The sequence below is a fragment of the Phalacrocorax carbo genome, chromosome 2 (assembly GCF_963921805.1).
Source record: "Phalacrocorax carbo chromosome 2, bPhaCar2.1, whole genome shotgun sequence".
NCBI lineage: Eukaryota > Metazoa > Chordata > Aves > Suliformes > Phalacrocoracidae > Phalacrocorax > Phalacrocorax carbo.
In genome coordinates, this window is record NC_087514.1 from 58,162,485 (window position 1) to 58,180,023 (window position 17,539).

The window sequence follows — 17,539 nt, forward strand, 5'->3', positions numbered from 1 at the left end:
GTGTGGTCTGTCTCAGTTAACAACCTTTCCAAATTTTCTTAACCTGTATGATTCTACACTCGCGTCCCCCTCCCACCCACCCACCGATACTCAGGTTCCTAATATATCAAACCTTCTGCGATGCTTCCTGAGACAGTACATCGTACTTTTCTTTAAATGGGATGTTCTTCTCCTCTGGAGGAGCAGAATCTTCTCCACTGCATTCAGCATCACTTTTCCGATAGAGGGGGTAATGCTGGCAGACATTCAAGGCAAGGATCAGTTGTTAACGATCCAGCCGCTCTGGAACAGTAATAAACACACTAGAAACACATCAACAAGTTGCCTCACCCCACCTCTAACACACCTGTAGAAGGATGGGTTCTGAAGGCGGAAGCTTTTCCACATCACTGCACCTTTTGTTCGAATGATTTGGTTTCTGTGAATAAAATCAATCCATATATATTGTCTTCACCTATGTGTACCATAGGGGCAGGGAAAGGAATTAAACAATAGCTAGGTTTTGAGGGGTTGGGGGCGGGGTTTGTCATTTCTTTTTTTGCAAAAAGCAGTATCAGCTCAGAGTGCAGTGGTTCAATACCGTCCACTCTGTAACAAACTTTTAAGAGCCTCTACTGTGGATGGAAGGGGAAAAGCTTTAATTCCCCTTTCTGTATATGCTGGAAATGTGGTTGCAGTCTTTCTGAATGCAGAAGGCAACAGCAGAATCCGACCAGGCAAACAAGGGAAAAGAGATATAGGGCAGCCCAAGAGAGCTGGCAGTTAGGAGTCTAGTGATTTTGGCACTGGGAGCTGGTTTCCTGACTGACTGCCAGCCCAGTCAGTCATGCTGCCTACCGTGCATCCAATCGGCCTATGAAAAAGGGAAGAGGAATGAAATACAAGAAGCAACTGGATTTGATGGAAAAAAATACAATTAAAATGTTACTAGGCTATCAAGACAGGACTCCAGAAGAATCAGAAACTAAAAGAACAGGCTAGCTCGAAGGATATGAAACAACAATACACATAAATATAAATGCATATAAATATAAAGGCAGGGATTATTATGTCTCTTAAGTCAAAGGGAGGGTTACAGAACTCCTCCTGCCTTGGAACAGAGGAAATGACACCCTCTGTTTGTTGGCAGCACTGACAAGGAAGTCAACACCATTAACACAAAGCAACACAGTTAAGTAAAAATGATAAGAGGCAAATGAGAAGAAAGATTGCTAACAAGATGCAATATGAATTGGAAGCAGATTTTTTCCAGGAGACTCTTATATACTGACTATTGCTGCAGCAGCAGTATCCCCATTGCAGCAGCCGAGTTGCTGGCTATAATCAGATCATTAATAAACTCTTACCTGCTGGGAGCAATTCAGTTTGTGAGAAAGCGCCACGAGCTTTGCCTCTGAGGCACGGCAGACAGCACAGCCATCGCCCTCCATGGCTACGCTGTTCACTATGACAAAGCTGGAAAAGAGCAGGGAGCGGGCAAAGAGAAGGGAAGTGGGGAGGACAGGAAAGCATTTGCTATTCATGCACACGTGTGGGATAAACTTTAGTTTATAAAATGCAGGCGTTCCAAAGTTGGACACAGCTCAGCAAAACGTAACAGCTTCCGAAATCACGTGCTATAAATCCTCTCTTGAGTATCCATACTGTAGCTGTTTCTTTACCTGGCAGGCTGCTTTATAATTAGCTGTTAATTAGGTTGCACAATACACTGTATGCTCTGCTTCATGCATACATTTAAAGATTTTTCTTTTATAATATACCAGATACGTAAGCGGTATTCTAGCGGAATTCTGAGGGAAAAGAGAACTCGCATTTTAGACCTCAGAGACATAATTTTAGTCATTCAACTTCTTGAAAACAATTGAATAGAAAAAGATTTCCCTCTAGATTTCAAATCAACTTTGAACTTCTGGCACAAGATTCATACCTGTTTAGTCACTCATTCAGGACTCAAGAGATATTCCCAGTTCAATTCAGTATGTTTTATAGACATAAATGAGCTGAACGCCTCCACTTAGGAGATAGTGGTCAAAAGCAAAAAAAAAAACACCCCAAAAAATTTTAATTCCCTTTTATCAAATTAAATTGCTTTTATACCATAAATTTGTTATAAAATAGTTTATCTGGGAATGTTTCAGTTGGTGAATGTGATACTAGACATACAATCTACTACTGCATCCAAGAATTCTGCTGTGCTCTTTTATCACAGAGGACAGAGATACTCCTTAAAACCATTTTTTCAAATTGCTGAAATACATATCTAGAAGACCCGACATCTGCACAAACAACAGCATTATACCAAGTATTCATGAAGCTGATAGATCTTCCTAAAAAAGACACACCATTTCTAGACCTGTTCAGAATATTTTTAATGTTGGCTTAAGGGCACTGGTGTAAACCTGTAGGTTTTGAACTTTACATTTGCAGGAGTGATTATAACCACATGGCATACGTGCCAAATGCGGTGGCAATGGGTCTTCCCTTCACGTATCTGATGTTTAAAGACAAATGCCTTTCCACAAACCCACTATTGCTTTCCCTCATCGGGTTCCTGCACGGTATCTAGAAGTAACAAACGGGCACACAGAGACAACTGCAGCCACAGACACGCAACTGTGAGGAGCAGCTCTGTCACAAGGTCTGCTCTAAGCCAAAACCAGCTTGTGCATTATTACCCCACCCCGTGGAAAAACTGTGAACAAGCAACTGCTATGTTCCCATATTCCTCAAACAAGAGTTAAATTCTGCAGACTAAAGACGTTATTAAAATTAATGAAACTCTCATAAGCACAGAGGGGGTTTGTTTGTGTTTCTTCACTGAATCCTATTCTTCTGTTATGTTTACAGCCATGGGTCATTACCAGCTGCAAGGAAGTAAAAAGGCAAGCCAGAGAATTTGATTCTGACTTCACAGTACTTTTCCATTTAAAAGGAAATTGTTGCAATTCACCTAGCTCAAAGTACACCTTCTGCTCCATATAAAACTACCGGTTAGTACAAAGTGTTCGATATTTAACAAATCACAAGCTAGATACAAATTTTTAAGAAAAACAGGCTCCGAGTTAAGCATTCCCATACTATTTCATTAGAAATTCTGCTCCAGTTCTCAGTTTTCATCACTCGAGTCTGCTAGCTCAGTAATGACTAACCATTGAAAAAAAAAAAAATATACTCACTTTATTCCTTTCCGTGTTATTAGCTTTCCCGAAGTAAAGTTGAAAACTTTTTCAAATCGATTTACCTTGTAAGTAGTCATTCTGTGCCACAAAGCAAAAATACAACTGAGGGAAGAAATTCACATTGTGTATCATCTGACACATAGAATCATAGAATGGTTTGGGTTGGAAGGGACCTTCAGAGGCCATCTAGTCCAACGCCCCCCCCTCAGTGAGCAGGGACATCTTCAACTTGATCAGGTTGCTCAGAGCCCCGTCCAGCCTGACCTTGAATGTTTCCAGGGATGGGGCATCTACCACCGCTCTGGGCAACCTGTGCCAGTGTTTCACCACCCCCATTGTAACAAATTTCTTCCTTATAGCCAGTCTAAATCTACCCTCCTTTAGTTTAAAACCATTACCCTTTGTCCTGTCACAACAGGCCTTGCTAAAGAGTTTGCCCCATCCTTCCTATAGTCCCTCATAAGTACTGAAAGGCTGCAATGAGGTCTCCCGCAGTTGCTTTACAGTTTGTAGACCATTCATGCAGCTTGCTGCTCCGCTATCTAGATCACATATCCTTTCAGCAAACACACAAGGATGCTCTGACACCCATAGTGTACTCTGTCCCAGTCACATCAGCATCAGCACAGCATCCTACAGAAGTAAGGCAGAGCGAGGGCACTGACACTCTTGCATGCTAAGATAATGCAAAAGTGAATATGCTCAGACGAGGCCCAGCACAAGAAAAGCCACTTCAAGACTTCTCTGCCAAAGCAGAAAAAGGCCAGCTCTGAACAACTTCACATATGCTCAGAGAAGAACAAAAATAGTCTGAAAATGCTCTAAAATGTATTCTTAGGGTATACTGTGCACAGATGGATACCTTGTAAGGTCTTGCTCTAAATTACAATCCTTTCTGATTTGGTTATGTCAAAAACTTTCTGTATAAACACACAAGAGGTCACTCAGACGCAAAACCAGTTACTGTACGCATGCCAATGTTTCATTCTTGGCTCTCGCGTACACCTTTCACTGAGAAGACTTACTCATAATGAAATCCAATGTCATGATTCCCAACGATAACAACTAGCTCAGTAGAAACTGGACACTTAAACATCTTCTGAAATCTCCTGACATCATCTGCCCACGCCTGCATGAAAAAAAATAAGCAGAGAAATTAACACAGTTCAACAGTATCAAAGGGGACCACTAGTATATAATACAGACACACACACTCAGTGCAATATTTACATTTTGTAATTTTTATACAAGGGGCAAAAGTGCCAAGATACTATGAAAAAATGAAGGAGAATCACAACATTTCAACTCATATCTAAAACAGTAGAAATTCTACCAGCAGGCACCTATATTAACATTAAACAAAGCTCTGCATACCTAGTCTGCTTTCTTCTGCCATCCATTTCCTTCAAAAAGTCCTCATTTTTTGAAATAAGAGAGCTGTTGATGTCATACCTGAGGTGAGCTCCATTTTCCTTCATCAAAGATATCTCCCAGAATAAAAACAATATCTGGCTTCAGTAACCATAAGGCAGTTTGGAAAGATCTCTCCATTTGCCATTCCCTGAAAGGAAAATAGATACCCAGTCGTCACTGCCTAACTTGTGGATCTGCAACTCTGAACACAGAAACACAGCCTGGCAGGAACGGGAAGATGCTCCCGCACACTGAAAGCGCTAATATGAAATTCAAATTAAATACTCAGAAATCAGGTTTGAGTACAGTAGGTGCATCTTACCTGGTGGGTAATTCCACCACAATACAATCAGGGCCAACGTATGCAAGAAGAAATACCAGCTTGTTTATTTTTCATTACAATTCCATTAAACAGCAATTAATTAGACCAGTGAATTATCGTGTTTTACTATGCTATTGTTTCTGCAGCAAAAGTTTATAATGATTATATCATGGTAGAATTAGTACTTTCTTTCAGCATTCTGCTTTTACTTCTTTTGGTCTAACAGAAACATGGTTTTGTAGGCATAGGATATCTTTGTTTTCAAATGTGATTTTGCCTCCAATTCTTCTACTACAGAGACAAACTTCTACCAGCTTCCTTATCTCTGCAACTAAAGATATTAACTATTGGGACATCCAAGTTACCTGGTTCATTTTTAAGACATTCTATAAAATAGTTACATCCTGGAAAAGATATCTGACCCACCAAAAATGCTCAGGCATCTACACCCACATGCTACCTGAACATTCATGACTGCATTGCCTCAGTAAGTCCCATTCATCAACCTTTCAGCACTGGTTTATTGTCCAGCACAGATCCAGACGGGCAAGTCACAGGCAGCATTCACGCTTCTTACAAGTACCACAACATTGGTTTTAAACACCTGTCCCATTAGCTACTATTAAAAACTCTAAAGCCAGGAAGATATTATTAAAAAAAAATTTAATTTTTACCTTCTTAGCTTATCCAGCCAATGTCCTTTGATTTCACCAAGTAGGTGAGTATCAGCTAAAATGATGGCCTTTAGGACTGAAGTTGGAGTCTCTCTTTTACCCATGTGAGCTCCACCTTTCACTTCGGGCCACTGACAGTGAAAAATTACTACATAATAAATTAAAAATTCACAAAATATTAACACTGAGCTGACAAAGCACACAAGTTTCAGCAGGAAATGGAGCCTCTTCTTCAAAGGACGATTCTTCACAGTGGTTGAGCTAGAACTCAGCATTGCAGCACCAGCATAAGATTTTCCCAATGGCTCAGTTCTCCCCCTTCAGGTAAAAACGGTAGGGCTAGTCAGAGGATCACGTTGGGCTTCGTATCAGTACAAAAGCCCTATGGAGAAAATACAAAATAAAGTATTCATTAAGCCAGCGTTCCCTGTGAAAAGCTACCACATCAGGCCTACAGTGTTAGCTTCTTGTAACCCTGAAAGATTTGGAAATATGAAATTGACCTAAAAAGCAGCAAAGTTAGTCTTCTCCTTTCAGGTACAGAGATGGCCATACCGCTGAGTGCAGAACTGCACTCTCTCCTATCAGAACCAAAGCAACCAGTTTAAAGCCAGCCAGGATCTCTGTGCATGATGATTTTTTTAAAACTATACAGATAAAACACTGAGCAGGGGTCAAAGGTAGGTAAAGACAGAGCTTAGCTTGAACAGCAGCAGCAAAAAACCCCAAATCCCTATCATCCTGGCCACTGCAATGCCATATGCAAGCACTTTCTGGCACAAGTCACATAACATGACTATGCCAAATCAATGCAATTACCACCTTTAATACAGCTCATTATAATAATCTCCAAGAATCCCAGAACAAGTTTACCAGAGCTTTCTAGGAACACCGGCACAGATACGTGACTACTTAACTAACACTGCTTCATTTCTAAAAAGGGGACAGCAAGAAACATCTAAGCCTCGGAAACAGAAGCTGTGCTACAGCTGAAGAGAAATGCGGGAAATTGAGCCTGAGTCGGTAACCTTACGGTATTTACTGATTTCTTCCACCTGGGATAGTTTGTAACCCAACCAGGGACTTACCCCTTTTAAAACCACAGTATTATTTTCTGCCATTTTAAAGGATAATCCAAAACAAATGTCTTGACTCTGATAAGCTACAACTGTAACAAGGTTCATTGCTTGTTTCACTTGTTTACAGGCATTTAACAGAAACTTGTTATTCCTGGTGTAAGGAGGAAATACCCACACTTTCACAGCTGTTTTTTCTACAGTCTGTGGCAGAAACACTTTTCCAGTGTAAGTAGCCACAGGAAACAAGTGCCCCACCTCAGAGGACAGGGACACTAGCCTTACTTTCAAGTAAAATTGCTCAGGTTTCACGCGCAACCTCTCAGGATTTCAGTCTGAAGAGCACTGCATACCTGAAAGACACATTATTTAAAGGTTAATAGTGTAGCGTGATGACAGTAAAAGGGACTCCAGGAGAGCTATAAAGATGTTACTTCACACGATCGTGAACAAACTCCTAGAGAAATCCACAGTCTTGTCCCTGCCCAAGAATGGGATTGCAATTTTGCTTTCTACAATAGAAAAATTCTAACATAGGACTAATATCCAGGACGTTCACAAGTACAGAACACAGTACTCAGCCAGTGATTAGCAGCCAATTTTCATTTGAATTGACTAAATCTGATTAGAACTGTGGACACTGAGTACCTTTCAATATTTAGACCCTAAATATTAGGAACACTAGGACAAAGGTACAGAATCACACAACACCAGTGGATCTTTTTCCGAAATCCTAGTCTCAGTTACATGTGGAACACAGAACAAAACTTAAATTGCTTTACTGCCCTATTCCCTAGCCCATTTGATTGCTGGCTCACGGAAATTCAGAACTGACATGTGATCATCATCTTGTTTTTCCAACCAAAACCTCTATTTGATAATAGCCACTTATTGTCAAACACGAACTTCCCATATCACTACTACAAAGTACTTACTCAAGACAAAGAACCATTAGTCTGCATCATGTAGCATTTCTAATATGCATTATTTAACTTTAGCATGACTAATACTTAATTGCATGCAATTCAGTTCTATCTAACTCGGTTTAGCAGGAGAAAGCCACTGCCCAGACGTCACAATTTCACAATATGGAGGAACTACACATAAAGTGTAGTTTAATATTGTTTAACATTAATCTCATCTGCACCTTAGCAATAAAAATCAACAGGATCTTGTTTGTACATCTCACAACAAAGCAAGATAAAAGCAGAAATGTCTGTTCAACACACACAGCAACAAGGACAAAAGACAGGTAAACTCTTAGCTAAGCACACAAATTCATATGCCCTTATCTTTCACAAACTGCACCTACCCAGAATTTGGAAGTAGACTTTGGTAGTCCTAGATAGTCTCCTCTTCCAACAAAAACAGTACCAATTTGAACAGAAAATGCCAGTAAATTGTTCAACTTGCATTAGGCATGTTAAAAAAAAAAAAAAAACAAAACCAAACTATAAAACCAAAAAATCCTATGACTCTTCTTATTCACAATCTACACAAAGCTTAAAACAAATAAAACCTGTCATTTTGCTATCAATATCTATGCATTCTCTAGAAGCTTTCATTGCATTATTTTTCACACATCAAATTTCTTCGGAAGTTGTCCAAACAGCTACAGAGCTGCAGCAAAAAGCCACTGTTACAGCTCAGGGGGGAGGAAAAAAAAAAAAAAAAGAAAAAAAAAGGGATCTTCAGGAGTAAAATGATCCCATCAAATGCAAAAACACCCTGCCAAAACCTGCAATTTGTAGAAATTAAAAATATCTTCAAGGCAAAACTTCTGTTTTTAAGAGTGAAAAGCAGCAACTGACAGAGTCAAAACCACAGAGCTGGTCATTTCTACACACATTCCCTGTCCCAGCATTTCTGCTGCTAGCTGTTACTATTCTGGGAGTTGTGCTGCAAATTTGGAAGATGCCAGAGGTCTCCCATCTGCACCCTACATTTTCAGCTTTCATGATAGTAAAAAAGAAAAAAAGGAAAGGAAAAAAAAGGGGTGTGGGGAGGATGACAAAGTCAGTGATGCAGAATGAGCTGAAAGACAACTCCCACTACTGGCTGTCAGAAATCCCTGCCTGCCTACCTCCCTCTGCCACCTGCCAGCCCCTGGCCACTCACACCCCAGCTGAGGACTGTGGCTGCACCAAAGCAAAAGCGGTTTAACCAGAAACCAGGCACATGCAGCAGTAATCCCAACCTCACATACGGGTACCCCAGGACCGGAGACCTGCATCCTCTCACACGTGATGGCAAGGTCAAAAATAATGCTGTCACACTGCACACATGCTGCAAGATGGAGCTGTGGTTCAGCACGTCGCTGTACAATATGTTGCTACTACTGCTGCTTGCACGGCTGATTATTAAGATTAGACTAGAACCTCGTTTCTTACTAGAGCTTCAGCGTCTCAGTTACGAGAAAAGACTGAAAGATTTCTCACTGTTTCTTGTTCTAAATACACGGGAGTGGCCTGATTCAAAACTTTTAAAAAGTCAGTTTTGCAAGCTCATCATAAAGGTGAGATCAATCTTTTCACCATATTAATTATTTTCAATTATTTGGACAGGGAACATACTCTATAACGAAAACGCTGATCCTCAGTAGCTGGCCAACAGCAAAATTCTGCTAGTCATGGCAATTTTGTATTCAGTCAACATATAAATTCTTCAGGCAGAGGAGAAACAACCTTGAACTTTTCCTCATCTACCTGTTTTAAGAACCGTTCTGCACCACATTTAAAAATCACCCTGTGGACGAGGACAATTAATGATTCATTTAATAATGTCATTGAAGGTTGAACATGCTAGAAGTGTAACTTTATACCCCAAAACTAGGGGGAAAAAAATGCTCAAGCGACTAGCACTCAAAAAAAAAAAGTTTGACGCTTTCCTTCTCCAGCATTCAGGCTCACTAGCAAATACAAGATACATTTTTGCTCTTAAAATACTGCCAACACACAGGCCATTAATCACAGAATGGCAGGGGTTGGAAGGGACCTCTGGAGATCATCTCGTCCAACCCCCCTGCTTGAGCAGGGACACCCAGAGCAGGGGGCACAGGAACGCGTCCAGGTGGGTTTTGAATGTCTCCAGGGAAGGGACTCCACAGCCTCCCTGGGCAGCCTGTGCCACTGCTCTGTCACCCTCACAGGAAATAGTTTTTTTCTCACGTTTAAGTGGAACTTCCTGTGATCCAACTTGTGCCCATTGCCCCTTGTCCTGTCATTGAGCACCACTGAAAAGTGTCTGGCCCCATCCTCTTGACAGCCACTCTTCAGATATTTCTAAGTATTGACAAGATAAATTCTTCCTATTTTCATCCATCAAGGCTACTGGCAACACAGACGTGCATCACTCTTCTTTCCCTTTTCTACCTCTGTTCAGAACATTTTCCAGCTTTCATTTACAAGCAAGCCAAGAACCAAACAAAGGAAACCTGATACAGTGGTTTATAGCCAGACCAGGAAGCAAGTAGTTCTGGAGCTTTACCCTCTCTCTTACTTAGTGAATAAGTAACTCTGAACACCCCAGACGCTTTGAGGCCAATTTATTTATTAATTTACAACCACATAAAACTGTCCTAACAAACAAAATGGAATACAACAGTCCTAATTCTCTTCCTAGTCCTATCCCTAATGAGCGTGCAAGTATTTTTATGAAGCTAAAGCTGTATTAGGTTATAAGCAAGCTTAGTATTTCTAACCTCATGATGGGAGAACTGAGTGAAAACTCTATCGCAGTGTCACAAAGGAACAGATTTCCAGCTTTTAGATACATATAGTTCTATTATGTAACTTATATCAAACTTTTGAGAAATGTAGTTACAAACAAGTTCAAATAGCATGAGGTTTCCCTTCTGCAAGGTCCACTTGCAACTGGGAGTTCTCTCTTATCGTTCCCAAGCTCGCTCTCTCTGAAGCAACGAGACATTTCTACCTTGTGAACTGTGACGCTGCACTCCAGTCTCCTTTCAGCACTTCAAATACCAGAACTCTCCAAATACTTCACTCTTCAATCAAATAACAGCTTCTGATGAATTCTTGTTTTGATACTGCAAGACAACTCACTGGCCCATCTTTCTGAACACACTCTTTCCAATTCTAATCCCTAAATCCTTCCTTCATACACAAATTTTAAATTATTGTGATTATAGAAAAACTCCAAGTAGGAGTTTAGCATTTTTCTTTTTAAAAACCCCTTTGTAATAATTTAGCGATAGAATTAATTTCTGTCTGCACTGACACATCCTTAGAGCTGAAATTCATAAAGACTGCCAAACCTACAGATCAACTTTGATTTTATATAGTTTACAGAAAAGGACGAATTGGGAAATTCTTCAAATTAAAATACAAAGATTTTACCACATTCCCATAAAAACCCACAACTACTCCTGCAATGAATGTTTTGCGTGAAAGAGAGAGGTTTTGAAACTGAGTTGAAGTTATGCAGACCACAGTTTATTTAAAAACCATATAAACAAAAACCAAAGGCACAAAATACAAACACATTTCTGAGCAGCTTTTCATATTGAGATCAGATTACTGAATCCATAATATTGGCAAAATGTGGTACACATAAGCCATAGTAGGTTTAAATGTTGCAGTAAGTATAAATATATGTGGAAGATCTACTTGCCATTAAATTAATCGGTAGTTACAAGTGTGCTGTAAAAGGAAGTCCGTACATTACACTTATTTGTTTCAAGCACTTTTCATACTGATTGTTCAGTTTCACAGACTCCTGTACAGCATGCTTTAGATCTTCTATCTCGTCAAAAAAATCCTAGGGAAACCCAAAAATATTCACCGTAAAGTTTCTTTCAAGACATTCTCAATAAGAGCTAGTCAGCATTTCAGTTGTTCCCAATTTCAAAGACATTTTCTATATTTTTATTAATATATGGTCGAGTTATGCAAATACAACCATAGGGAGAGACAGCAATCAACTATAACCTTAAATAGTAATTTAAAACTTTGCCCTGAACACATACTGCAAGCACAATTCAAGTTATGTTAGAGCCTGAAATACAGACTAATAACAGGAAAGATTAATTAAGAGAAGGAAAATATGTTGATTTATCAGAAAGCTATAAAATGAGAGTCCAAAATGACAAGGGAATAATGTCACACTCATCTGTACAAAGAAGAGCTATATACGTTGAAGTCAGCCAGCAGCAGATAACATACCATTAATTCCGAAGATCTGAAAGTTGCAAGATTATAAAAGAGGAAGAACAAGCAAGGAGGGAGATAAAGAGAATAAACTAAGCAGGATGATGTTAGCATTTGAAGAAGACAGTACTAAAGAGTTTAAGATGGAAAAATGGACACCATATTTAGACCTAGAAAGAACTAAAGTATTTGTAGACCTTAACTGCTTTGTAAATCGCTAGTATCCATTTAGAACTTTAAGTACAACTACATTTAGTTATTAAATGTCCTGTTTCAGAATAGGGACTATTATTTTTGACTACATTAAAAAGTTTGATTTTCATATTCAAATGGATAAGATTCATAATGCATTAAACTTGACAGAGCCTAAAATGGATAATACTATCTATCCATCAGGTTCAACTAGCTCAGATAAAAGCAATTTACAACAAAGAAGGGATTGAAAAAGAGCAATATATAAGGCTACACAGAACATAAAGAGACAGTCCAATAAGAAAGCCATAACAACCAAGTCCTGTTGAACCTATTTAATGTCAGCCTATGCATTTTCACTTTCTCATATTAATCCTTTTGTAATTATACTACCCCAGAATGCATAACTTACCAGCTAGTTCTAGCTATACCTGATACAACTAGAAGATAAATGAAGTTTATTTCTATAAAGCTGAATTTATTAAAAATATACATGGCCCATAGCTGAAATGGAACTATGTTTTGTTCACCTCCTGCTACTCAAGTCTATTGAGCAATTCTGATCCTTCATAAGTGAAATCAGAAGTTGCTGGGAAATACAAGGACAGCAAGCAGAGTGCAATCACACAAGACTTAATTTCACCAACTTGAAAAGTCCTACCTACCAAAGTAACACTGTATCTACTTACCTCCGTCTATATTTGACATCTTCTGCCTAATTTTTTGTTAAATGAACAGCTACGTACATCTTAAATAGCATACAGCGACATAAACTGATAAAAAGCCATAACCTCAGATTTATTTCTCTCCAGCAAGATGAAAGTTGCAGCCACAAGTCATCCCTAACTCCCAAACACGGGGATCTAGAGCTCACCTCGAGTCAACATTCTACAAGTGTCACATCTAATGAACTTTCACTGTGTTTTACTGTTACCCCTGTAATGAAACCTAGCATAGTATTATTTAGCTTGTGAGAAAGGACTGCAAGATAACAGGTTCTCAAAAGAAAAGATCCAACACAAGACTTGAAGAATAAGCAAAAAACAGTTTAAACAAGTCTGTTGTTGAAAATAAAATCATAGGTCAGTACATTAAACTGAGGCCTCTACGGCTAGATCAGATTTCTTCATCTTCTCACATAATTTCAATAATTACCGAATTTTCACACATTCACTTTCTACACCTATCAATCTATCACAAAAACTTCAAAGCCCTCCCCTCTGCCCTCCCTAAACTTACAGGTCTGTAAGAGACATAACTCTGATAGAAGTTCAAGAGAAAACAGCTTTCCCCTCACTGACATCATGAAGCAATAGAAGTGATCATTCAAAGAAATGTTTTTATTATCTCTGGAAATGTCCATTGGAAGGAATTAAGACTGTTGCCAGCAGTTACAATTTTAACGCCACAACAACCTGAGGCAAATATCTCATGAAGGAAATCAAATTGCCCAAACTTTAAAAAAAAAAAATCCACAAGAAAATCCACAGTTGTTTAAAGGAAAAAAAAAAATTAAACTGCATTATTCTTCTTCCTTGGCCAAGCAGCATAGTAGGACATTAATGCTTCAAGGAGTCATTCATTTCCATTTCTTCCTCAGAATGCTATAAATCGATTTTTTTTAATGCATTTTGCTTGATAACAGCATATGTTCAGCCTAAAGATAAGTTTCAGTTCAGGAAGAAAAGTTAGTTTTTCAAAAACTACCTATTCTTAAACTTGTCCTAAAATAAATTACCTTGTCTAATCCGGCTAATTCATTTTTTAGTGCTCGCCTTTCTGTAGACAACTTTTCATTTTCTTTCTTCAGCTTTTTAATCTCCTTCAACAATAGCTCTATATTCAAATAAAAAGAGACTTCAACCATCACATTCAACCTCCCCCTCATATGAATCATATTACAGCTGAAGAGCTGTCTACGTTTTGTGATATTAGAAAATTATGGTTCAGCTTTTTAAACTACTTTTTTCATAAAGCGATTTATTCTTAAGAATCGGCCCAGCACAGTCCCAGGTACTATGAAAGATAACAGGTTCTGTCAATTGGATAATCGCAATCTTCCAGATTCTTAGAACGTGGGATTACTTTACTTCAAAATCCACAAAACGTACATCACATGCCCCGATTACCTTTTTCTGAATTACAAGAGGGTCACATTAGCCCTTGCTGACAGATTATTTCCTGAAAATTATGCCTACATTCTGTGATCTCTTCAATCTCTTTTTTATGCTTTGAAGAGGAACAGGATTGCACCTTAACTTGTGGATTTACTTATGTGAGGAAAAACATGCTCAAACTCGTACTGTCTGGGTTTGTCCCATATTTTAAGGCTAAAAACAGGTTCTTTTGTATCTGAGTGCCTGAAAACAGAGCAGCAAACATTATGACTAAGAGATCTGCATAGATACAGCTCACTAGAACAAATAATAAATCGTACCAAATACAGCCATGCACTCCCACCCATGACTACACCAACATACCAATTTTGGAAAAAGAGAAAAGCAACACGCACTTATTTTTATCACAAACAAACAAATGCAAGGCTGGATCCATAGATAGGACATTGATTACAAGATGCCATTTTTACATAACAGGTTTTTTAAAATGAAAAACATTTCAGATACTACTAGTTGAAGAAGAAATAACCGGGGCTGTGCCTCTGGATCAGAAATGAAGTGCATCCTCTCAGATGGGCGTACTGGAAGGAACGTCATCAGAATTAACCATATCATTACCTAAATATTTACTGCAACAGGATTCCTTCTTCTTAGAAACATCCCTGCGGGATGTTACTTCTCCCTCTGGGGTTCGACTTCTTTTTCCAGAAACAGCACTAGTTTTCCAAGAAACCTTTTTACATTCCAGTTGCTCAATTCTTTGCCTCTGCTCTCGAAGATTATGCTCTAGCTCATGAATTTTAATCTGTCAAGAAACTAAAAATTTTTTAAAATGCATAGAACAAACAAAGCTCAACAGAATATCACTGGAAACCCTGAATGCAAACCCAGAGCTTTCAATTGCTGACTTAAAACTACATTCATCCAAAGTGTCTGAAAGGAGAAAAAAAAAATACAGCAAGTGAAGTTTTGCATACATTAGAAGTGTTTAAAAAAAAAACCTGTTACTGAGCGCATGCTCACAAAACAGTATAAATGTACATGCACAAAGACACTAAACCTTTCCACACAATAAAGTGTACTTTTATGGCAGCAATTGCCAACTGCTAAGAAAAAATACATATAATCCAAAGCATAATGAATATTAATTTACAAACAAATGAAGCATGTGTTCCAGACTCCTAGGAGGAAATTAATTAGACCGGTCATCTGTAATGCTTGATCAATGCCTAAAGAGGCCAGACCCACTTGAAGCTTCTTTAACCACTCCTGGTCACACAACCCTACCTTTGCTCCAGTTATGCTGCTAGTCTCTTCGCACAGCAAGCCAACAGATCTTGCTACCCGACAGAATACTATTTGCCTCTGTTTGGTTAGCTTACTGATGGATTTCTGAAATAAATCAGCGCATGACACATACAGAAAAGTATCAGGGCTGGTGCAAGAGATCGGAAGATGCACATGCAGTAGAAGGAGGGGTAGGTAGGTGAGTAAAGAAAAAAAGCAAGGAAAGCAGAGACAGCTTTCAGTCACAGACATGAAAGTGAACTCTATCACTGGTAAAGGGAACTAGAGATTACTTTCCACTATCTCTAAGGCATGGGAAACAAAAATGAGTATAAAAAGAAAAACATGGTCTCATTTAACAAATATAAGAATTACTTTCCAGTCTCACTAAAAGCTTACGTTTGGCTATTTGATACCATCTTCTACAAATTCTACTTACAGTGAGATTTTTAATTGCTTCACTTTGCTCCTGGTTTGTTTTGATTTCTTTAACATAACGTTTCTGTAGATCTTTATACATCTGAAGTAGTCTAAAACAGAAAAAACGCATAAATTGCAATAAAATATGAAAGCCAACAAAATGTGAATCCTTTATGATGGAAGTATTGCAAATGCCCTGTAGAGATCCCTTGCAATGCAGCTGTACTTTAGAGACTCGTAACAGAAATATTTAAGAAGGGTGTGAATGAAGTGTGACCGGCAACACAGAGAGAGCACCAGAAAAGAACAGCAAAGGGAGAGTTGAAAGAATGGACTGTATCGATGGCAAAGAATCCCTTTCACTCAGCCAGACTGAGGACCCTGTTGTTTTTGTCCAGCCCACATGGCCGCACGGTGATTAATTCTCAGCACAAATAACTCGTTGATGGAAGACCTATACAGTAGCAACAGGAGGATGGCAACGAGTTTGCAGCATGCCACATACATCATTCCTCTCCCCGTCAGCACAACGGGAATAGCAAAAGACAACTCCTAAACGACATAAAAAACTAGTTTCTTGCCACCAATCAAGAATCCACAATGAGGACTCATGAGGCAGCGTCCCCAGCTCTCCGTGTTGCACACGAGCAACCCTGGTCAGATCACTTCGGCACACACATCTCACTCCTTCCAAGTACGTGGGTGTGAGGGTATGAGTGAATGAAATCTATGAGAAAATGAGTACGAGTGGGTAAAATCAATCTAAAATAAACAGATTTGGGATATTGTCTTTCCCTTTGATATTACATTGCATCAAGTTCTGCTACACTAATTTCCTACAGTATTTCATAGCTCAGTCTACATGTATCAGGCCCATAATATAATTGACGAACATTTTTCCTATTTTATTAGGAATTTGAATAAGAGCCAGCATTCATACTAAGGCATGACTGCCCACCACAAGCAGGATGAACAATACTAGTAGAGAACAGCTTTGTAAAATAACATACAAATAGGTGCTAGGAAAAAAACCTAAGTCAGGTTATCTATGTGCAACCTAATACAAAGCAGGTCCAGCACTAGATTCAAAGAATAAGACTTCTTCAACATAAGCATCTAATTAGGTACTCAGTTCAAGCCCAGAGCTAGACACCCAGCTTTCCTCTGTAGTTCGCAAAGAGTGTGGTGGACTGTAAGGGTATTAAGGAAAAAACAAAAAAAAAACAACCAAACACGCCTTCTACAATCACCTAAAGGGAACACTAAAACCAGGGTATTTGAATCAGGAGCAGTAGGGACTGCCTCTTACTTTGTAAGACCCACAGCCCATTTCTGTAAGCAGACAAAAAAAGGCCATTGAAAGAATGGAGCAGCCTACTTATTTTAAATGAATCATAGAATTAAGGTTGGAAAAGACCTCTAAGATCATCAAGTCCAACCATCAACCCCACACCCCCATGCCTCCTGAACCATGTCCCCAAAGTGCCATGTCTACATGTTTTTTGAACACCTCCAGGGATGGGGACTCCACCACCTCTGGGCAGCCTCTTCCAGTAAAGAAATTTTTCCTAATATCCAATTTAAACCTCCCCTGACACAGCATAAGGCCATAAGTCATAGACCAACATTTTATGTAGCATGTCTAACTGTTAAAATGTTTTAATATATATTTTCTTATAGCAAAAATGTAT

At 39.0% G+C, this 17,539-nt stretch overlaps 1 protein-coding gene across 7 annotated transcripts in view; it reads right to left on the bottom strand.

Moving 5' to 3' along the window:
- Positions 1 to 17,539, bottom strand: part of MPPE1 (metallophosphoesterase 1) — a 32,168-nt gene that overhangs the window by 2,736 nt on the left and 11,893 nt on the right. For 3 of the 7 annotated variants that reach the window (XM_064443038.1, XM_064443037.1, XM_064443043.1), the window contains exons 2-10: positions 15,868 to 15,958; positions 14,760 to 14,957; positions 5,589 to 5,970; positions 4,632 to 4,740; positions 4,205 to 4,308; positions 3,177 to 3,257; positions 1,347 to 1,455; positions 347 to 418; positions 113 to 235 (exon numbers count right to left, since the gene is read on the bottom strand). In XM_064443038.1, coding sequence (XP_064299108.1) covers positions 113 to 235; positions 347 to 418; positions 1,347 to 1,455; positions 3,177 to 3,257; positions 4,205 to 4,308; positions 4,632 to 4,740; positions 5,589 to 5,863 — 873 coding nt within the window. In that variant the 5' untranslated portion in view covers positions 5,864 to 5,970; positions 14,760 to 14,957; positions 15,868 to 15,958. Of the gene's footprint in view, positions 1 to 112; positions 236 to 346; positions 419 to 1,346; positions 1,456 to 3,176; positions 3,258 to 4,204; positions 4,309 to 4,631; positions 4,741 to 5,588; positions 5,971 to 6,949; positions 7,018 to 13,762; positions 13,859 to 14,759; positions 14,958 to 15,867; positions 15,959 to 17,539 lie in introns of those variants that run through there. The other 4 variants (XM_064443040.1, XM_064443041.1, XM_064443042.1 and 1 more) reach the window with 4 other exon arrangements.